Source organism: Entamoeba histolytica, genomic scaffold, assembly GCF_000208925.1.
Source record: "Entamoeba histolytica HM-1:IMSS scf_1104750517541 genomic scaffold, whole genome shotgun sequence".
Classification (NCBI taxonomy): Eukaryota; Evosea; order Mastigamoebida; family Endamoebidae; genus Entamoeba; species Entamoeba histolytica.
The window spans coordinates 17,526-39,974 of NW_001915009.1; the positions used below are offsets into that span (position 1 = coordinate 17,526).

At 23.1% G+C, this 22,449-nt stretch overlaps 10 protein-coding genes across 10 annotated transcripts; 4 read left to right on the forward strand and 6 right to left on the reverse strand.

The window, feature by feature from the left end:
• Nucleotides 1-51: 51 nt before the first annotated feature.
• Nucleotides 52-1,089, forward strand: EHI_081730 (activator 1 subunit, putative; the record flags this gene model as incomplete). The annotated part of the gene is made up of 1 exon (XM_644230.1): nucleotides 52-1,089. One exon carries the CDS (start codon nucleotides 52-54, stop codon nucleotides 1,087-1,089), a length of 1,038 nt encoding a protein of 345 aa, XP_649322.1.
• A 476-nt stretch (nucleotides 1,090-1,565) lies between these two features.
• On the reverse strand, nucleotides 1,566-2,223 carry EHI_081740 (lysozyme, putative; the record flags this gene model as incomplete). Its single annotated transcript, XM_646935.2, has 1 exon — nucleotides 1,566-2,223. One exon carries the CDS (start codon nucleotides 2,221-2,223, stop codon nucleotides 1,585-1,587), a length of 639 nt encoding a protein of 212 aa, XP_652027.1. The 3' UTR covers nucleotides 1,566-1,584.
• Nucleotides 2,224-2,656: 433 nt separating this feature from the next.
• EHI_081750 (uncharacterized protein) lies at nucleotides 2,657-3,767 on the reverse strand (the record flags this gene model as incomplete). Its single annotated transcript, XM_001913856.1, has 2 exons — nucleotides 2,657-3,456; nucleotides 3,518-3,767. 2 exons carry the CDS (start codon nucleotides 3,765-3,767, stop codon nucleotides 2,657-2,659), a joined length of 1,050 nt encoding a protein of 349 aa, XP_001913891.1.
• Nucleotides 3,768-3,891: 124 nt separating this feature from the next.
• Nucleotides 3,892-7,539, reverse strand: EHI_081760 (cytosolic regulator pianissimo, putative; the record flags this gene model as incomplete). The annotated part of the gene is made up of 1 exon (XM_646936.2): nucleotides 3,892-7,539. One exon carries the CDS (start codon nucleotides 7,537-7,539, stop codon nucleotides 3,919-3,921), a length of 3,621 nt encoding a protein of 1,206 aa, XP_652028.1. The 3' UTR covers nucleotides 3,892-3,918.
• Nucleotides 7,540-8,535: 996 nt separating this feature from the next.
• Nucleotides 8,536-8,865, reverse strand: EHI_081770 (uncharacterized protein; the record flags this gene model as incomplete). Its single annotated transcript, XM_646937.2, has 1 exon — nucleotides 8,536-8,865. The coding sequence occupies one exon, from the start codon at nucleotides 8,863-8,865 to the stop codon at nucleotides 8,536-8,538; it is 330 nt and encodes a 109-aa protein (XP_652029.2).
• A 93-nt stretch (nucleotides 8,866-8,958) lies between these two features.
• Nucleotides 8,959-9,693, forward strand: EHI_081780 (uncharacterized protein; the record flags this gene model as incomplete). The annotated part of the gene is made up of 1 exon (XM_646938.2): nucleotides 8,959-9,693. One exon carries the CDS (start codon nucleotides 8,959-8,961, stop codon nucleotides 9,691-9,693), a length of 735 nt encoding a protein of 244 aa, XP_652030.2.
• A 5,496-nt stretch (nucleotides 9,694-15,189) lies between these two features.
• On the forward strand, nucleotides 15,190-18,762 carry EHI_081790 (protein kinase domain containing protein; the record flags this gene model as incomplete). The annotated part of the gene is made up of 1 exon (XM_646939.2): nucleotides 15,190-18,762. One exon carries the CDS (start codon nucleotides 15,190-15,192, stop codon nucleotides 18,739-18,741), a length of 3,552 nt encoding a protein of 1,183 aa, XP_652031.1. The 3' UTR covers nucleotides 18,742-18,762.
• A 64-nt stretch (nucleotides 18,763-18,826) lies between these two features.
• Nucleotides 18,827-19,823, forward strand: EHI_081800 (zinc finger protein, putative; the record flags this gene model as incomplete). Its single annotated transcript, XM_646940.2, has 2 exons — nucleotides 18,827-19,541; nucleotides 19,594-19,823. The coding sequence occupies 2 exons, from the start codon at nucleotides 18,827-18,829 to the stop codon at nucleotides 19,821-19,823; spliced, it is 945 nt and encodes a 314-aa protein (XP_652032.2).
• Nucleotides 19,824-19,854: 31 nt separating this feature from the next.
• Nucleotides 19,855-20,392, reverse strand: EHI_081810 (uncharacterized protein; the record flags this gene model as incomplete). Its single annotated transcript, XM_001913857.1, has 2 exons — nucleotides 19,855-19,977; nucleotides 20,030-20,392. 2 exons carry the CDS (start codon nucleotides 20,390-20,392, stop codon nucleotides 19,855-19,857), a joined length of 486 nt encoding a protein of 161 aa, XP_001913892.1.
• A 159-nt stretch (nucleotides 20,393-20,551) lies between these two features.
• On the reverse strand, nucleotides 20,552-21,055 carry EHI_081820 (uncharacterized protein; the record flags this gene model as incomplete). Its single annotated transcript, XM_001913858.1, has 1 exon — nucleotides 20,552-21,055. The coding sequence occupies one exon, from the start codon at nucleotides 21,053-21,055 to the stop codon at nucleotides 20,552-20,554; it is 504 nt and encodes a 167-aa protein (XP_001913893.1).
• Between the last annotated feature and the right edge of the window lie 1,394 nt (nucleotides 21,056-22,449).

Here is a 22,449-nt window from a genome sequence, read left to right on the forward strand (position 1 = left end):
TTTGTTAAGAACTTCAAAATGTTATTTCTTTTTTATTCCTTTTAGTTTCATATGTTTAATAAAAGACCAAACTCATTTAACGAATTGGATCATGCAAATGAAGCTAATGAATTATTAATTAATTTAAGTAAAAATAAAGATATGCCACATTTACTTTTTCATGGACCAGAAGGAAGTGGGAAATATACAAGAGCTTTGTTATATTTAAAAAATATTTATGGAGATGGTGTTATGAAAATTGAACCATCAACTACAGTAATTGATGTGAAAGGAAAACCAAAAGAAATTAACTTAAGATCATCTCCTTATCATGTAGAACTTATCCCATCAAATGCAACTGAATCTGACAAATTAGTTATTCAAGAATATGTTAAATCATTAACTACTTTTCAAACACTTAGTTCTCTTATTCAACAAAAGTCAATAAATCGTTTAATACTTTCTTCTAACTCAGAACCAAAACAATGTCTAAAAGAAAAACAAACAAAATTTAGAGTTATTATGATTTTTGATGCAGATCATTTAACTAATGAAGCTCAACAATCTTTAAGAAGAACTATGGAAACAGGTTCAGAAGTCTGTAGATTTATTTTATTTTGTACTAATCCATGTAGTGTTATTCAACCTATTCGTTCAAGATGTGTTATGATTCGTGTTCCTCTTCCAAATAAACAAGAAATGACTAAAATTGTTGAAAAACTTGGAGGAAATGAAAAAATTGTTGGTATTTCACGTGGAAATATTTTATTAGCTGAGGCAGCAGCATTTGAATATAGACTAACTGGAAAAATAGAGAATTTATATTGGAGAGAAAAGTTAGCTGAGATTGTTATTGGGATGAAAAAAATCTCATCAAAAGAATTTGAAAAGAAACGAGATGAGGTTGTGGAATTGTCAACAATCATTTCTGCTGATACTATCTTAAAAACAATGTTTTGGTATTTAATGGAATCTAAAATTGATCCAAAATATAAAATAGAAATTCCTTCTATTGCTATGAAACATAGTCATAACATGTCTCTTGGAACTGAACCAATTTATCATATTGAAGCATTTATGTTAGAAATAAGTTCATTACTTAATAACTGATTTATAATTGATTTTTTAATAATAATTTTCAAAAGCTAATTCTATCATCATTATCATGAAAATTATCCATTACTTAATATTTATCATTCTCTTGAATACCACTCATTTTAAATAAACAAAATCATGAACTTTTATGAATGAAGATATTATCCTTTATTTACTTAATAATACATTAATCTGTATTTTGTTAAAAGAATATTATTTTTTAATTAAATTGATATTAATCAATAATCCATTCATTAAACAAACCTTATATTATTCTCTCAATTTTTCAATAAGATTGAAATACATATAATTCTATCTTTTTGTTGTAATGATAAATTGAGAATAAACCATCAAAAGAAAAGACATTCTTTCTTTTTTTATGAACAATCAAAGAGTCATCATCATTGTTTCATTCATGGAATTTATATGCAATACTTTCTTTTTTACAAATGGAATAACTCATTTTTATGAGTTTTTTAATAAACCCAAATAAAATTAATCAAATTCAATTTATGGCTTGTAATTATAATCAACATCATGTGAACAAGCAGTCATATCTCCATTGTATTGTTTCATTGTTGGACGACTCCATCCACCGAATGGAGTGAAATCACCAAAACTATCCCAACTATCATAATGAGCATACCACAAAGGATATTCATCAGCATATTTAAAAGTATAGTCAAGTCCAAAGATTTGATCCCAATTATTATAATTTGTATAAATACCAGCCTTAAATCCAATTGCTCTTTGTTGGTTGATCATTGTTTCAAAGAATTCTTTATTTGACTCTTCATCATTCCAATATCCTTCAACATCAAACCAAACCCTCTCAAACTTCATGTCATTAGCAACTACTTGATTCCAAAATGAATTTACTTGTCCAGCAGGATCACCACATGAAATGCATGGATAAAAGTATGCGTCAATGTTGTGTGCATCAAAACCAGCAGAAAGAGCGTTGTTATTAATTCCTTTAGCATTTGGATCCCATGAACCAAGACTTCTCCAACATCTAAAAATGAAAAAAGAATTAAATCCAATATTTCTCAAACAATTAATTGAACTAACACTAATAGGTTCTGCAATATCAACTCCATATCCAGCAAAAGCTGTAAATATTAAAGCACATAAGAAAAAAACTTGCATAATATTTATTTTATAGTTTTATATTTTTTTTTTTTTCATTGTGTTTTTAAAATTTGTAATTTAATAAAAACAAAAAAATATGTTTCATTATCGTTTTATATAACGAAAATTATTTTTTTGTTTTTAATTAATATAATATGACTTTAAAATAATACAAGAATATTAATGAATAATATTATAACTTTTGTTATTCAAATAAAGTATATTTGTGTAATATCATATAACAATGTATTAAATTTTAAATGATTAGATTTATATTTGTTAATTATTTTTGATTATTATTAACATATAAGAATTAAATTGATATTTTTAAGATAATGAAAAAAGACTTTAAATTATTTCAGGTAGATTAAAACAAATTCTACATTACAAAGAATTTAAATTTATATTTAAAAAAAAAAGAAAAAATGAAAGAAGAAGAAAAACAACAAAATTATATTATTTGTTTGTTAGAGAATTTGTTAAGTTTTAATTTAATTTCATTAATATTTAAAATATCATCAAAAGAAGCGAAGTTAAGGATTTTAAGTTCTTTTAAAGAAGAAGGAAGGATATATTTAATATTTTTTGTTTTACTATCAAGAAGTGATAATTTAGTAATGTCATTTAAATAAGATAAATCAACAAGAAATTTATTTTGTGAAATGAGAGGAGTTAATTTCTTACCAACAATTTCTAAATTTCCTGGATAATAATTCTTTAATAATTCCGAGAAATAAGGTTCAATAACCATTTCATTAGCAAATTCTAATTGACCATTTCTATGAGGTAATAAAATAAAAGGGAAATTATTAAAATCAGAATATGAGTCAATGTCTAAATAAGAAACTCCAATGAAATGATTTTGTGAATGATGAGCCAAGTCAATAAGATTATTACAAGTACTTTTTTCTACCCAACAACAAATTAATTTAGTTTTTGGGAAATCGTTTAAAATATTAGAAACGATTTGATGATGTTTAGAATGAAAAATACAAGTTAGTTGAAGAAAAGGAATTGTTTTTATTTCTTCAATATATTTTTTTAAATAATGTATTTGAAAGACATTACCAATTCTTAATGTTAATTTATGTAATTTATAACAATTAAATAAGTTAATTCCATTCAAAAGATAATCACAATCCAATTTCATTTCAACTATTTTTTTTTGTAATAATTTTAAACTAATAAGTCGATTTTCTTTTTCTTTAAGAATATAATCAGTTATTTTAATTAATTTGATTGATTCTTCTACTATAAATTATGTGAATTTTATTGATAGTATTATTTTACAATAAAATATACCACAACAAACAATATGATTTATGTGTTTTATATAATTGTTCTAAACAATCATTTGATAATTGTAATGTTTCTAAGTTTGGAAAAACATTAATTTCTTTTTGGATATGAGATAATTCACTGTTTTGTAATAAAGTATCAAGAGAATCATTTGAATAATTTGGATTAATTTTTGTTGCTTTGACTGCTTCATCACAATGTTTACAAATACAATTAAATTTATAAAGACTTTCAAGTGAGTCTAAATATTGTAAAACAATCATTAAATAACAAGGTTCTAAATGTTTCTAATACTGTGAATAACACATTAATGTAACTCAAATAATCAAACCATAAAGAACTAATAATTCCTTTTTTTAAAAAATAAAAAAAAAAATAATAATAATTATGTTATGAATAACAATAATTAATGTATTAAGAAAAAGTAGGATCAACAGCAGAGCAAATTTGGGATTTTGTAGCTCTTTTATTTCTTTTTGGAGTAGAACAACTACTATCTTTTATTGGGGCTTCTGACTTTACAATACCAATAATTTTGTCAGAACAAGAAAGTGCTTGATTTTTAAGAGATGGTAATGGTAAAGAACCAAGAAATATTTCGTAGACAAAACTGCGTTGAATAACACTTGTTTTAACATTGTCCAATAATTTACAAACGTCCATATTAAAAGAAATATCATTTTTAAATAATTCTTGTTTTTCAGCTCTTTTTTTATTAAGTTCTTTCATTGAGCTTCTCCACATATTTGCATGTCTCATTTTTCTAACATATTTAACAAGTTCTATTTGTTCATTATTTAAGAAATTAGTTGAAAATGGAATATTTTTTAAGAGAACTTTTTCATAATGTTGGTTATAAAATTGATCAGTTAAGCCATCTCCTGGAATCATAATTCCATTATATGATTTATTCCATCCTTCTTCATTTAACATTTTTTCATATTTTTTATTTGAACATAAAATTGAAATTGCCCAAGTTGATATTCCTCTAATATATAATGATTCATCATAAATTGATTTTATAATACATTTAATAATATCTTCATCAACTAATTTATATTCATCATTATTATCATTAGCAGCAATATAAGATAATGCAATTGCAGCACCACTTTTATTAATTAATAATTTTGAAGTTGTAAATTCAATATAAAGTTTTTCAGTTGTATTATTATCTTTTAATATTCCTCTTCCAATAGGCGTAAGAGATAATATTTGGAAGAAATGAGGTAATCGTTTTTTTTCATCATAATTTTGAATATAAGCGATATATCCACCTTTCATCCATTTATTATATTCATCAATAACAAATGTTGTACTTTCAATACATTTTTGAATTGAAATATCATTTTTAAGTAATTCATAAATAATATCTTCACCTTCATTATCAATTAATATTTGAAATATATTTCTAATTTCTGAAGGTTGTTGTATATTAATTTCTTTATTTTCTTCATTATCAATTTTTTTATCATTAATAAATTCAACAAATACTTTTTTGATATGTTCTTTTTTAATAGCATTTCTTAAAATAATAATAATTTCTTTTATATTTTGTTTTACTTGATTCTTTTTAACTAAATTTTCAACTAATTTTGGAATAGTCCAACCTTTCCACATCATTTGTTCTGAAGTAATATCTCCTGAACTAATTAATAATCTTCTTATTTCTTTAATAGCACGATTAGCAAGTGTAATATTTTCACTATTAAGCATTGCTTCCATTACTTTTGTATTTTTATCATTTGTTGATATTCTAAATGATGAAGAAATAAGGTCTGATAATGGGTCTAATCTTCTAATTCCAAGAACTTGAGTATATAAATCAAATATATCACTTAAAGCAATATGTGCTTCTTTCATATCACAAATACTTCCAATAAATCCAAAATATTCTTTTGAAAGTTTTTTCATTAAATGTGTTTGATCAAAGAAATGCCCTTTTTCATTTAAATTTTCAAAGAATTTCCTAAATTCTTCTTCTTTCTTTTTAATTTCTTCTTTTTTTCTTTCTTCTTCAGTTTTTTTATCATCATCTTTCTTTTTATCATCTTCTTTTTTTTTATTCTCTTCATCTCGTTTTCTTTCTTCTTCTTTCTTTGCCATTTGAATAAAATATTTAAGTTCTGCAGCAATTTCTTTTAAGATAATTTGTAATAATCCTTGACCATTTTCACTTTGAATTAAAATTTGGAATAACATTGTTCCACATGGAGTGAATTTTTCTTTTGGTTGACAATCAATTTCACTAAATCTCTTTTTTGATGGTTGATAAAATTTAACTAATGTCTTAAAGAAAGGTGTTTTTTCAACAATCGGAACATATCTCATATTTTGAGATAATGAAGTTAATAATTTAAAAATTTCATCCCAATTCCATGTTAAATAATCATTTGATGAAATGTTTGATGCTTGAACACTTCTTTTAATTTCAGTTTCATCCATCATATTTAAACCTTTTAGAGTTTGATTGATATCACTTGTAACATCATTACTCATATATTCATTAATTGTATATCTTTCATTATCTTTTTTTTCTTTAATAATTGCATCAATTTTAAATTGAATATGAGAATGTAAATTTACTAATAATGATGTTGAACTTGTTTGAAGATTTGATGAAAAATTACATGCTGTAGCAAATAACTTTTGTAATGATAAATGTCGTTGTGGTAATAATAATCCAGCTAAATATAATAATTCTCCAAGTAAAATAACAGATTTTGCAATTACAGTAATACAACTAACTTCTTCAATTGAACTAGAATCTTTTTCATTAGGAGAGTTATTTTCTAATCCAATCATAGTCACTTCAAGTCCAATTTGAGAATGTTCTGAGATTGTTTGACGATGACTTGGTTTGGTTTTCATTTTATCTACTTTTTTAGAGTCTTGAGATAGTATCTCAGCTCTTGAAAAGTCATCATGCATTTGTCTTCCAACACAAACATCACAAAGTGCATCAAAAAAATTAGAATCAATCAAGGCAATCAATAAATGAGTGTAATATGATAATACTAATGGTGAGTTTTTAAGAATTGAATTATCAGAAACCGACTCTTGATAATCAACACCTTGAGGTTGAATTTTTGGTTGTTTAAGATCAAATAACTTATATAAATTAGAAATAATCATATTAATTTGTTTTGGTACTGGTGATCTTAATGCTAATACTAAGATATCAATACCTTTATTTGATGTTAGTGTTAATAATCCAGGCCATGTTTGAATAACTTTAAAAAATATATCAATTGCATCAGAATATTGTGTTTGTTTAAGTTCTCTATCAGCATTTATTCTTTGAGTCAATACATTTTTTTGAGAAAATAACCAATGTTCAGGACTACACATTGGAGATATTAATGAAATTAATAATTGATCGATTCCTAAATACTTTTTATGTGGAATTGAATTTAATCCAAATAAAATGAAATCTTTTACTGAGTTTTGGCTCCAAGTTGTTTTCTTTGAAAAGATCACTCTCAATGCTTCAGTGGCTGACGCTCCAAATACATCAGGACATGAAAGTGCAATTTGAACAATCAATCTATCATATAGTTCAGTGTATGATGTATCTCTTGAATCAATTGCTTCTGATGCTTCAACAATTGCTCTTGCCCAAACTACTGGTATTTTTTGAATTGTCATAAGAATAGTTGAAATTAAAGTAAAGGCATATCTGTTCATTGTTTGATACATTGTTTTATATTTACGAACTTTTTCAGGTTCTTTTTCTTTAATAGTAGAATAATCAACTAATGCTTTGGCAATAAGTAATGCTCCAACTCCTTCTAATAACATTTCAGGTACATTCTTTGATATATCAATCAAACAAATTAAATGTCTAATAACTGCGGTTCGAATAACAGGAGAAGGTCTTCCTAATTGTGCTATTAAAGATGCCCACTCTTCATGTGTTGGTTCATACAGTCCAATTTGAGTTGCAGGAGTTTTTCTGTTGAACGCATCAAGTAATTGTTCTGATTTCAGCGTCAGGTCATAAATGTCTTCAACTTTCATACGAGGTGAAATCATAAGTTCTTTTAAAATAATCCAATCTCAGTTTTTTTATTTTTTTTCTTTTTTTTTTAATTTGTGTTTTTCTTTTTTTGTTTTTCTTTTTTTTTTATGACTATTCTATTAATATAATTTATTTGATTGAACATTAGATACAAAATATTTTATCTATTTTTTTATAAATAATACCAATTTTTATAGACTTGTGAATATATAGTCATTTATTTTCTAATAACATTAATGAAATAAAGAAATTTTTTTTCTTCTATCCAAGGTAATTTTTATTATTTCAATATGCAGTTAAATTAGTATAAATTTTAATAAAAATATTTATAAGACATTGTATCTATCTATTTCAATATCATCATCGTTTGATAATTATCATATTATTCTCAATAAACATTATTTGAATTTAACAATTGTATAGAATTATAAATATTAATAAATTCATTATTTGAATAAATTTACATTGATTGAAATTTTTTGTAATGCTAATATTTTAATGAATATTTTATTTCTACATTTTACAAAAACATAATTATATAAATGTATTAGCAATACAATAACATAATCATGCTCATAATATTTAAAGTATTAGAAAAAAAAAGAAAGAATATTATTTTATTTTATATTTAATAAGAATATTGAGTAATGTAAAATACAATATTACTTTTGTTTATTGTTTATTCTATAATATAACATATATATTTTATAAGATTTTTAACCTTTTTGTTTAAATAATCAACATACCTTTTACTTAAGATTTGATTATCCTAAAAGTTTAATTAGAATTGGTATCAAAAGGATATTGTTTATATTTTTTTTAAAAAGAAGAGTTTAATAATACAAAGAAAAGAAGATATAAATTGTAAAATTTCAGAATTTAAATGAATAATGTATTTAAAATTTATTGTTCTTGAATTATTAGATAGTTTAATGAATGAAACAAGAAAAAATAACAAAAATTCTCTTAATATATTTTTTTTTGTCAATCAAAACATTCATTTTAACAAGTTAATTTTGGTTTAATTTTTTCTTACGTTCATAAAACAAATCAGCACGTGAACTTCCAATATTGATAATTTTTGGACACCCATCCCGATCTTTCTCTTGTAATACACAATTTCTACAATAATATGCATCAGTTACTCCTTCTCCACCGCAAATGATACATTTTCCTTGATTACTTCCAAAGTTACAGTCATCACAAATCCTTACTTTCTTATATGGTCGGACATATGAATCACAAATAGGACATTTTCCTTCATCCTTTGCACATAATTTACCAACAGCTATTCCTGGTTGTTTTCTGCACATTACTAAATCTGGGTGATGTTTTGACATGATAAGAATTTGTGTCTTAACAACAAGATCTTTTTTATTTTTACTTTTAATTTTTAAGAAAGGTGATAACAAAAAAAAAATCTAAAAAATAAAATGAAAAAGAGACAAACCACAAAACCGACTCAGAATTTTTCTAAAACAAAACAAAACAAATCATCAACGATTCTGAAGAAGAGACAAAGTGTTTTAGATTTCTGTCAAAAGCAACCAGGAGTTATTAAATGTAATATTTGTCATCTTGAATACCAAAGTACTATTGAAGACGATATAAAAACACATGAAAAATATCATAAAGAATTTCTTCTTCCACCAAAATTAAAAATAAAAAGTAATGAATATAACACTATTCAACAAGAAGGAAATTATAAATATATTAAATTTCAATGGAATTCAAGAATTAATAAAGAAATACAAATTATTAATGAAAGAATAAATGAAGATATTGAAATGGATTTAAATTATCTTAAATCAAACAATTTTAATTATATTTGTTGTATAGAAAATAATAGAATTATTGGAATTGTTGTTACAAGAATATTAAATAAAACACATATCATTTATCAATGTAATTGTAATAAATATGATGATATTAAATTAATTGAACAAAATAAAACAAATGCAACACTTGGAATAGAAGTATTATGGGTTCATAAAGCTTCAAGAAGAAAAAAAGTTGCATCTCATTTATTAGAACTAACAAAAATTTATAATACTTATGGAACTATTTATCATCTTAATGATATTGCTATCTCTCAACCTACTCATGACGGATTTTCTTTTTTTAATAAATTTTTTAATAATTCTTTGAAAATAATTCTTCCAAATTAATAATTAATTCACTTTTTTTTAGATTATTGAATGGTTTTATTTAGTAATTGACTTTAAGGATATTTATAATTTAATTATCTAATTTCAATTTGAGATGAATCTTCTCCCTGAACATGAACAATAGAAGCTAATTCTATTGCTATTTTATTTTCTTTTTATTATTTCTATTTCAAATACTCATTTATTAAATGATGTTATTTATTTTTCTACTCTTAAAATATAATTTATCATATAAGCTCATTAATAAATATTATGTATTACAATATCAATGAAATATTAAATATTCTATTTTCATTTTTGTATTTAAATTTATTTATTAACTGATTTGTTCTTTTAATTTATAATATATGAGTATAAAACTTTAATTTATATTCATACACTATAAAATAATTGTATTTTTTGTTATGTTAATACAAACTATATAATGTTATTTGATTATTCTATGAATAAGTATTCTTTCGATGATTTGTTTTATATTATTTATTCAAAGATTTACGTTTTTAATATTTGTTTTTAAATAATACATAAAATACTAAAAATTCAATTCATTTTAATTACTATTATTCTTTTTATGATGTAGTAGGTAAAGTATATTGTATTCAGTGTTACTATAATAAATAAAATAATAAAGATGTTATCATAATAATGATTTATTTCATTTAAATAAATTAAAATGTATTTCTCATTCTTGTTCTTATTATTCTTTTATGTTATTGTATTGTGTTTTATTATTATCTTCTTCATTTAATCAATAAAATAAAATGAATATAATCGTTTATTATTTATTTCTAATTCTTTAATTTTGTTGGTTTGTATATTTATTTGATGTTGTTTGTTAACAAATATTAATTAATTTATAAGTAATATATAAATGTATTGTTTTCATTGTTTTTTATATGATTTGTTATTAATTCATTATTATTTAATAGTTGTTGAAATGAGAATTGTCAAATGTTTTGATTGTTGTACTAATTACATTCTACAACAACATTTATTGACATCAAATATATTTTTATTTATTTCATAATCAGAATGATTGATAATTTGAAATGGTGAATGATAAGAATATATTTCATTACTTAAATTCAAATTTTCATTCTGATTTAATTATTAAATTTATAAATAATATTAAATCGAGTTAATGAACAAAATATATGGTATAATAATGAATATTAACGGTGTGATTAATAAACATTAAACAATGAAATATCAACATTTCATTAAAAAATATCAACTGTTATTACTTCTTTTTAATTATTATCATAACAACAATTTGTTCATTTATTAATCATGTATTGAATGTTTTTATTTAATATTAAACAACAAATATAATAAATGTTATTATTGTTTAATTAGAAATCGAATATAATGATAAATTATAATATTTATTGAGAAATGAAGCATCAAATGGTATATGATGTATTACAAATACATGAATAAATAAAAGTATCATAAGCATAAACATATTTCATTATCATATTTTAGGATATGATGATATTCAATATTTAATTAATTTATTACATATTATAGTTGTTTATTCAATATTTTCAATGAATATATTAGTTTGTTTATTCACTTCAATAATTAAATAAATAATGAATAACAGTATTTCAATTAAATATAATATAATACAATGATAAAAATAAATTTAATTTATTAATTAACTTTTTATAACAAGAGTATTGTGTTTAATGAATGAAAATATGAAAATGAAAAAGAATAAAAATCAATAAAAATCAAAAGTATTGAAATGAAATAATTCATTTCCATTAAAAATAATAATAACATAAAATAACAAATTAAAGTAAATATTTTATTTTAGTTCTATTTTATTATACCAATTAAATTTTATCATATTCATTATTATGAATTATTATTTAACTTATTTTTCATTTTTTATTGATATTTCTCTTTAGTTCAATTATTATTTTTTTATTAAATGAATACAAACTATTTTATTCATTCAAATGAAGTTAACTCGAAAATTAAATTATCATTTTTCTTTATTCTTTCTAATATTTAATAAATGATTATTCATTTATATTTCATTTATTTTTACTGTTAAACAATTGAAATTAAATCATTTTAATTATCATTATTTGGTTTTTTTGTTAGAATCTCTATTTTTACAATGCAAATTTGATTTTGCTTTTTGTCAAAATGAATTTAAAATAACATATGAACTTGTTTTATATCCATTTTATAAACACAAATACCATATCAAATTTCTAACAATAAAACACTTGATTGAATAAATATTTTAAATATATGTTGTTTAATATCAAAATTCATCATTCCTTTCATTATCCATTTTGTTTCTATTGAAAATAAAAATGGTTTTGAATCATTTATAAAACACAATTATCATACTTTATCAGTTATAGAATAAAACTATCATTAATTTTCATTTCATTTAGATTCTTCATTAATAATTATTATTTGTCATCTTTATCATGTTAGCCATTATCTGAATCAAATAATTTATTGATTATTCTTTTTCTGTCTATTTTCTATTTGTTTGATTATTTATTCTGTGTTTCAAAATATATTTTATTTGTTGGTTTAGTTATTCACATTATTTGATATTATTCATAATCATTTCCCATTCTTCGAGTTTAAAACATTCTTGATTTTGTTGTATTTACTTTCTGAAATAATCTATAAATAATACAATTTCATCAAAAATCACAAAACAAATTAGTGGTTCTAGTATTAAAAATCGAAAATATCAAAGAAAGACAATAATTCGACAAATTAAAATAAATGAAATGTGAAATAAATATTAGTTTAACTGAAAATAGTCAGAGTATTAATGAATAAATAAAATGCATAAATTAGAAGTGTTGTAAAAATAACAAAATAATGTGTGTATTTTATTCTCTGATCGTTTAAATTAATACATGATCTGTTTTGACATCAGCAAATATCATTATTTTGTTTTTATAAGTTAATTCTCACTACGTTCTCTTTAGTTTATTTTCAAATACTTTTATTCTTCTCACATTGAATAATCCAATAATATTGCTTTGACTTATATTCTACTTGTTCTTTTAAACAAATGCATAAATGGTAGTAAAATTTAATACTCAATGTAATTGAATCTGATTTTATTAATATCATTATCATTTATTATTTTAAAATACCATGTTATACCCATCTCATCTTATATTATTTATATTAATATTTGCAATTCATCAATTTTATTCAAATCATTCACAAATTATACTAATTCGACATTAGATATTAAAACATTTATACAATATGAAATATTCATTATATAATAAAATCAATGTTTTAATTTCTATAATCATTCAATTATCATTTTAGTTTCATTCCGTAATAATACATTCTTAACTTAGTATTTAAAATTTCTTTAAATATTGTTGTAGTATATTTAAATAAAAAAATATGTGTATTATTAAAGGTAATTTACACAGTGTTTAAATATTCTATTTGTTTAAATATTTTAATCGTCATATCTTTTTATTGTTAAATGGTTATGAATTAATAGTATTTTATTGATTATTTTGAACAAACACTAATACGAAATATTGAAACAAATGATTTGATTAAATAAAAGGTATTAAAATAAAATAATAAACAATATATATTTAAATTAACAATCAAATAAATAATTATCGTATTTGTTTAAACTAGTTTAATTCCAATATTATTCTTCAGTGACTAATACTTGTATTAAAATATTAAGATTTTTATTATCTTTCATTACAATCAAAACAATTATTTTAACCATTTATTTAGTTTTAAATATTTTGTAAGTAAATATTCTCCAAATTATTATTACTCAAATTCATTTATTTTTATTTTCTCTTCTTCATTTTCACAATTCAAAAATATTATATACACTATACTCAAGGAACATTATGAAAAGATTATTCTTTATTCAAAGTCATTTAAAACTAACATAAAGTATTTGTTTGGTTAGTCCAATAAAACTTTTTATAACATAACTCTGTAATTGGCAATCTTCTATTTTTATCAACTACCATAAAATGACTATGGAATAATGCGTGACTAAAGTTTGTATTGTATATCACATTACTTGTTAATGAGAAATACAATGTTTCTCAAATAATTAGTATCAAATCAAAACTGTGTTTATGTCTAAATTTACATAATATCAATAACATCTTTTCTATTTTATTTCGTTACTTCTAATTCATCAAATTATCATTACAACGATACATTACCAACAAGTTATTGAACACTTTTATTATTCCAGTTAATAGTTAGTGTATTTCTTTGTATATACGAAACATTCAATGATAGTTGCAATTGGTAAACAACATAATAGAATTATAATATAATATTACATATTCAAATGGAAAGAATTGACTATTAAAATTCGATAGAAGAATAACATATAAATATATTTATTATAAGAGAATGTCGGACAATAAGGGTCTGTTGATGAATATACTATGGATATGTTTTCAAAATTCCTGATTTAATAAGATATATTCTCATTTTCAAGAAGCGTTATTTCATTTAATTTATTGTTTAATAATCATTCAATAAACCATACAAACAAACTATGCTCTAAATCCACAGTCTGATAATAAACTCAAACAAAATAATACAACAAAATATAAAATAATAACATGAATATTATTTAATTCAATGATAAACATTGATGACTCAATTAATAGAATATACCAAAGATTGAAGGATATTGTGGAATTATAAACAGATATTTCTGACATTTAGTTTTGGGACAAAATAATTCCATTAAATCAAAAACACAATAATTGGGTATAACAAAAACATGAAATAAACTATTTTATGTCTAAGGTAGTTGATATTAAGAAAATGATAATAACAATCTTAATAATAACCTTGAAATACTATTCAATTTAGAAGAAATTTAACTACCCCAAAGATTAAGAAAAGAAACCACCTTCAAAGTTTGTGGTAGTTATTTATCCATTTTCATTCTTAAAGATGAAAAACAAACCAATGAAGAAACAACCTACTGAAACTAATACTACATTATCTTTTTTATAAAACCATTTTGAAATGAATAGAAGTCAAAAGATAACTGACAGTAATGACGGTACACAGAATTAGTTTAAAAGATTTAAAAACAAAACAAATGAGTAGAGTCTAATTCAAAAAAAAATATTTCATATGAAAATCTAATGTCTAATGAATTAGTTTTCATCTTATAAATTCCCTCAAATTAAAATATTCGAATCATGGTATCAAATAAGAATGAATAAGTTACTAGAAATGGCTGATTCCATTGAAAAAAAACAAGACTCTGTTTAATAAAGAAGTTAAATTTTTTTGCTATTTAATTTCAGAGAGTGAAATAAGAAAAAGAATTAAAACTTTAATTCTTAACATTTTAATAGTTCTAAAAAAAGAACAAAGAAAAGTATGAGAAACGAGTTAGATAAACGTACTTTTGAATAAAAATAAAACAAAAAATGAAAAGAGAAAAAAGAGAAAAGAAAAAACAACAAAATCAATCAAATGAAGGAAAAGATAATAGTAGTTTTTGTTCTTTTCTTTACTTATTGTTTGTGTAAATGTGGTGATGGGATTCGTCAAAGGTTTGATGAAGAATGTGATGGAGGAAGTAATTGTAGAAAGGATTGTATGTGTGAAGATGGTTATTTTCCGGAAGATGAAACTTATTCAGTTGGATGTGTTCCATCTTGTTTAATTGATGGATGTAAAACAGGGTGTTATACTCCAGATGAGTGTGGATATTGTGATGAGAAAGGGTATCGTTCAGATTGTTTAGGATGTGCTGAAGGGTATATTCCACAAGGGTATCTCAAGTGTGTAAAATTTAATGAAAGTGATGTAAAGTCATGTCAAGAATATACCACACAACATAACTTTTCTATTACTATCAATGATGTAAGTCAAACACTTACATTAACTCCTGATAAACAAGAAATGTCAATAAATACATGTTCTAAAAGATTATCTATTCAACAACCATATGCACCAGGGTATTGGATTAAAGTCACAACAAAGAAAACACAGTACGTTGCAATAGAAACAGAAAAGCATTATGACTCTGTTTCTATTGAATTTATAGATACACAAGGAAATGCCTATGGAGAAGATACTGTTTTTGTTATTTCAAATTGTCCAACAATAAAAAAAATAACAGAAGGACAAGCACAAGAATGTATTGAAGACAATGATAATTTATCACAATTTGTTAAACTTAGTAGAATTGTATTACAACTAACAGAAAATATTCCATATTATTTATTTGTTCATAAACCATTTGGAATACATTTTACTACCAATGTTCCTATTTTATTTACACCTATTGTTCATCCATGTTCTTATGTTTATTCAGTAGTTAATTGGCCAGAAGTTGCTACAAGTGGATTTACAACAGTGGTTAATACAGCTCATGGAATAAAATCATCATCTGCATGTACTATTACAGAACAAATTGGGTTATGGTATTTTTTACAAGGAGCTGATAGAAATGTATTAATTAGTACGTGTAATTCGATTTCAGATTATTATACTGCATTACATTTAATTAAAGTACCAGCAAACGGAAATGTTAAGCCAACAATTGATTGTAGTTATAATACTAAAAACCATCCAACAAATGCTGTTTGTGAAAGATATGATGTTAAAGGATGTCCTGAACCAGGAAGTCATCATGCATCAATGATGGTAACATTGTCAAGTCAATACGACTATTTTATTTTTGCTAGTGTTATAACAGATAATAGTGCTGCTTTTAATTTAACCATTACAACATTATGTCCTTATAATTGTGGTGGAAATGGAGTTTGTGATAAAGTATCACAAACATGTATTTGTAATGATGGATATGTTTTAAAACAAGACAGTTGTTCATTATGTGGAAATGGAAAAAAAGATGAAGGGGAAGAATGTGAAAATATTTCAGGAGATAATTACACAGACCCAAATTGTGACTATTCTACATGTTCATGTGAAGATGGGTATATTCCATTAACAATTAATGGATTAACGTATTGTGCTGTTCCAACCTGTGGAAATGGAAAAATCAATGATTATGAAGAATGTGATGGTGGAGAAGGTTGTCAACATTGTGTTTGTGTTGAGGGATATCGTCCATATGAAAGTCCAAGAATTTATTGTTTAAGTAATAAATGTGGAAATAACATACTTGATAAAGGAGAAGAATGTGATGGTGGAGAAGGTTGTTATGAATGTGAATGTCAAGCTGGATGGTTCGAAGCACACTCAGTAGGATGCCAAAGAGTACGACGATCTATTGTATCATTAATAATATTTGTAGGAGGAATTATTATATGGATAATCATTTGGCTCTTGTTACTTATTGGCTTTGTTTCAAGGTATATCTTCTTAAATAAACTTATTATTTCAGAACAACAAAAAGATGAAAGGATTTTGATTGAATCTACAGTAATCAAATTTAACAAAGATGGAGCTCAATATATTGATGTACATAAACCAAACGCATTATTTGCTTTTGAAAGTAGTGAAATTCTTTTCAGTGACTGCCAAAATCATGTTGAAGTAGATGAAGATACTAAAACAGTTATCAGAGTAACAAATAAGAAGAATGAACCAATTCGATTCATTTTCCATGGTGGAGATTATTTAAAATATACAATCTCTTTTGTTCCTGCAATCTTAAGTGTACGTCCAGGAGAAACTGGTGAAGTAACGTGTGTTATAAATGTGAATTGCACATGTGTTTTAAGAGAAAAAGTACCTGTAACTATCAGATATGGAAAATTTAAACAGATAATGCAAGAACTTCTTGAAGAAAATCCTCAGTTATTAGAGTTACAATCACAATCTAGTCAAAATACAAGTGAATTTTCTGAACGAAGTTCAAAATCAAAAAGCTCTTCTCTCAGGAGTAACTCTAGTTTGAATTTACATTCATTAAAAACAGATAATTCTAAAGACAAAGAAGATGGTTCAAAAGGAAAGTCAGTAGAAAGAAAGAAGAAACAAGTAAAAGGTTTAAATAAACTTTATGTTTATTTAGATTTAAATCTTGAATCAGCATTATCTACTAAGATTGATTATGAAGAAATTAATTTAATTCATCCACCAATTGGTTCAGGTACATTTGGTATTGTTTATCGTGCTGAATGGAGAGGAGTAGATGTTGCAGTTAAATTAATGAAAACTGATTTAGTAGACATCAAAGATTTATTACCTAATTTCATGCAAGAAGCTGGGATGATGGAAAGAATTCGATGTCAATATGTAGTGAATTATATTGGAAGTGTTGTAACTCCAGACACGTTATGTCTTGTAACCGAATTTTGTCCGTTAGGATCATTAAGAAAATTCATGAAAACAAACACAATGAATGATTTATTAAAGATTAGATTTTGTCAAGATATTTCTCGTGGAATGGAATATTTACACCAAAACGATATTGTTCATCGTGATTTAAAAACTGATAATGTTTTGGTTGTTTCAAATAATCCATTTGATCCAGTAACAGCTAAAGTAACAGATTTTGGTACTTCTCGTTCATTTATTGAATCATCTCAAAAGTTAGGAATTCAACATATTGGTACACCTGTATATATGGCACCAGAAATGACATTACAAAAAGATGAAGTTAATGAACAAATGACATTAAAATCAGATGTATATTCATTTGCTATTTGTATGTTAGAAGTTTGGATAAGTAAAGATCCATATGACTCAATAAAATTCCCAGATGGGGAGTCAATTCTTAAATTTGTTGGAGCAGGAAAGAGACTTGAAATACCGAATGGGTGTTTATTTTCTGAAGCTATTGAAAGGTGTTGGCAACAAGACCCACGAGATAGACCATCTTTTCAAGAAGTTGCTATTATGTTATCAAAAGTATATAAAGGATATACTGATGGAGAAGCTAATACATGTATTGATACATTATGTGTAAATGAGAATTCTAAACGTAAGTCATATGTTCCAATGGAAACATTAAGTGTAGAAGATAAAAAGGAAGGAACACAAGAATTAAATCAAGGAGAAACACAACAAGAAAATAAGAGTTTATCATCAGAAGGAGAATCAGAGTAGAATTGAAGAAGCTTAATTTTATTTTTGTTAAAAATAGTAAAAATTTTTTTATAAAGAAAGAACTTATTAAAGAAACAAATCATAAATGAATTGTGAAGAAAATGTATTAATACCATTTATTCCTAAACCAAAGAAAATAAAACATAATAAAAATAAATACAAAGGTATTTATGAACAAATTACACCAATAATTGTAGTATTTATTATTTGTATTATTTTTGGAAAGTGTGTAATGAATGTTTTATTATGGAAGATATTTAATTCAATTTATGGAATTATCATAATGATAATAGGATTATTGTTTTTCATTATTGCAATGGTTTCACTTTTTAAAGTTCATTTCACTGATCCAGGAGATGGATCAAATATAATATATAAAGAAAATGAACAAGAAATTAAAGAGGCAAAAGAAAGAAGTGAATATGCAAAACAACATCACATGTTTTGTGTTGATATTGGATATCCAGTACGATATTGTAATAAATGTCAAAAAATTAAAAAAGAAAGAATGTATCATTGTAAAAAATGTAAACGATGTATTGATATGAAAGATCATCATTGTAGTTGGGTTGGTAATTGTATAGGAAGAAATAATTATAAATTTTTTATATTATTTCTCTATTATATAGTCATTTCAATATTTTTTGGAATAATTATATTAATATGGAGTATAATTAAAGATACAAGTTTATATATTACTATCATTTTATTAAATCAATTTTTACCATTTTTATTTATTTGTAATTATTTAATTGATATTTTTCTTTTAGTGATTGTTATTGCATTATTTATATCATTATGTTTGTTATTTTATTATTATTATGTTGTTCATTTGTTATTCATTTATTTTAGTACATCTTTGCTATTTATATACTTTAAATATTATTAAGAACCAAACTACTATGGAATCTATTGAAAATGAAAGATATAATTATTTTTTATATCATAAATATCCATTTCCATCTTATAATAATGGTATTTGGAACAATATTGAAGAATTAATGGGAAGTGGATGGAATGTTTTTTCTCCTTTTTCATTGGCTCATTCTAATGATATTATAAAAGAAGTAAAAGACAAATAAAAAAATTATTTAATTTTTGGTTATAAATACTTTATGGTTTAATATGAAAGATTGTAATGTCATTTGTTCCTGCACTTCTCATATGAGGTCCCCATGCACCAGTACCTGGATGTGTGTAAAGATACATTGTAAAGATACATTTGTTGTTTATTATCTTTTGATTTGATTGTATAAAGTCCATATGCTTTTTTAAAGAATAAATAAACAAGAATATTAAATGGTGCAAATTGACCTACGTGAGTATGTCCTGATAACATTAAATCATATATTCCTTTCTCACATGTTTGTTGATATCCATGAGGACGATGTTGTAATATAATATTAAATGTATTAGCATTAACTTCATTTGAAACCTTATTCATTTCATTAATATACTTCTTTTCTGATTGAGCATCATTAGTTCCAATGATAGAACATTGAAGTTCTTCCTCTATTACTAATGTATTTTCCAATAAAATAATACCACAAGTTGTTAGCATAGGTTTAAGATATTCAATACCAGTGATATAATCATGATTTCCAGTGGATAAATGAACTGGACATTGTGATGTTAATGACTTGAATGGCATTAATTCTTCTATTTGAATATTTGGTGAATCAGTTAAATCTCCAGTGATGACAACAAAGTTAGGATGAAGAGGAATGATTTTATTAACAATCTCCTGAGAATGAGAAAGAAATCTACTTCCAATGTGAATATCACTGATATGAACAAACGAAAATTCTTTTCATATTTTAGATGAATGGAAAGTAAAATGACGATACTCTAATCTATGTCCTTTCCAAAGTGAATAAGCATCAACCAATAATGAACCAATAATAACAAAAAGAAACATTGAGACTCTGTAATAATTTGGAAGATGATTTGCTGTAATAAATGATATGAAAAAAGAAGATGGTAATGAATAGAATTGAATAAGAATAAGTCCAATGCAATCAATAATTAATAAAAAGGGAATCATGTTTAAAGTGAATATCATAATAGAAGCAGAATATAAAGCACATCTTCTTAATTTTGGAATTACCATTATTCCTAATCCATAAGTAATTCCTAGTATTAATGAAATTCTTCTAGCCCATGTGTATTTATTACATAATTCTTCTTTAGAAATTGTTTTGGTTGAAATTAATGAGATTAAATGAAGTATTGGAATGGATAGAAAGAACATATACATAACAACAAGGAAAGAAAACGCAATTGATAAAAAGACTTTTCTGATATTATTATTCATAATAAATTACTGCAAATGAACAGTAAGTTCATTGAAAAGAAAAAATTCATCATCAATTTTATTTGAAAATTCCATTTTTTTATTCATTTTTTATAAAAACTTAAATTGATTTTAAAATACTTTTGATTTAAAAATATAAAAATAGATTTCAAGAAGTATTTTTATAATCATCCGACTGTTTTATTTTGATTGAATTATATATTCTTTATTATATTCATTTGAATAATTTTTATTTAATTGTTTAAGTTACTTATTTTCTTCTTTTTTTTATTGATGTAATTGATATTAACTTAAAATTGTTAGAAAATACTATTTTCTTATTAAGAATATCAAATTGTTCAATGAGTATTAAATAGTATTCAAAATGATAACTTAAAAGATATATTATTTGATCAAAAACCAATTAATAATATTATTCATATCATTGAGAAAATAACTGTGTTTTATTATTTCTATATAATAGAAATACACGGCAACGAAAAAAAGCAAATAATTGAAAAAGAAGAGAATGAATGATATAAAAGAATAAAATGAAAGTAAAAAGTGGATGAAGATGAAGATGAAGAAAGAATAAAAGTAGAAAGGAGAGAATATAAAAATAAAGAAGATAAAGTGTAATAAAACAAAAGAGATGATAAAAGAAGAAATGAATGAAAAAAATAAAGGATGCAAATTTTATTGAAACAAATAAAAAAAGTGCAAAAATTAATGATGCAAAATTTAATGATGCAAAATATTTAGCAACATTTTTATGGATGCAAAATATTTTGAAATAAAAATAAATCATCATTTGATATTATTATATTTGATAATAAATTATATTATATATTAAATACATCATATTTCTTTATTATTTATCTTTTCTTTTTATTATTTCATATATTAAATTATTATTCATTCATTTATTATTTATATTTCATTTATTAAATAAAATGAAAATGAAATTGTAAAATATCAATCAATTAAATATTCATGAATAATAATTTATTAATATTTAATAATTGAAATAATAAATAATAAAGTAACAATAATGATATATTCAATATATTCTTTATTTTATTTGTTCAATATTAGATTATTCTATTTCATTATCATTTCATTGTCTTCATTATTTCATTTCATTTATTATTTCATATTCATTTATTATTTTTTAAAATCAAATAAACAATAATATTGATATTTATTCATCATATTAATTTAATATAATAAATATACACAACATTTCACAATAAATAACGAATAATTAAGAATGAAAATATTGAATTATTCAATATTTTATTCCACATAAAATCAATAAAACATATAAAAAAATAATACACAAATGAAATAATAAAGAAATATACAATACTCAAGAACTAATAAAAAAGAAATAAAAAGAATGAATGAATATAAAA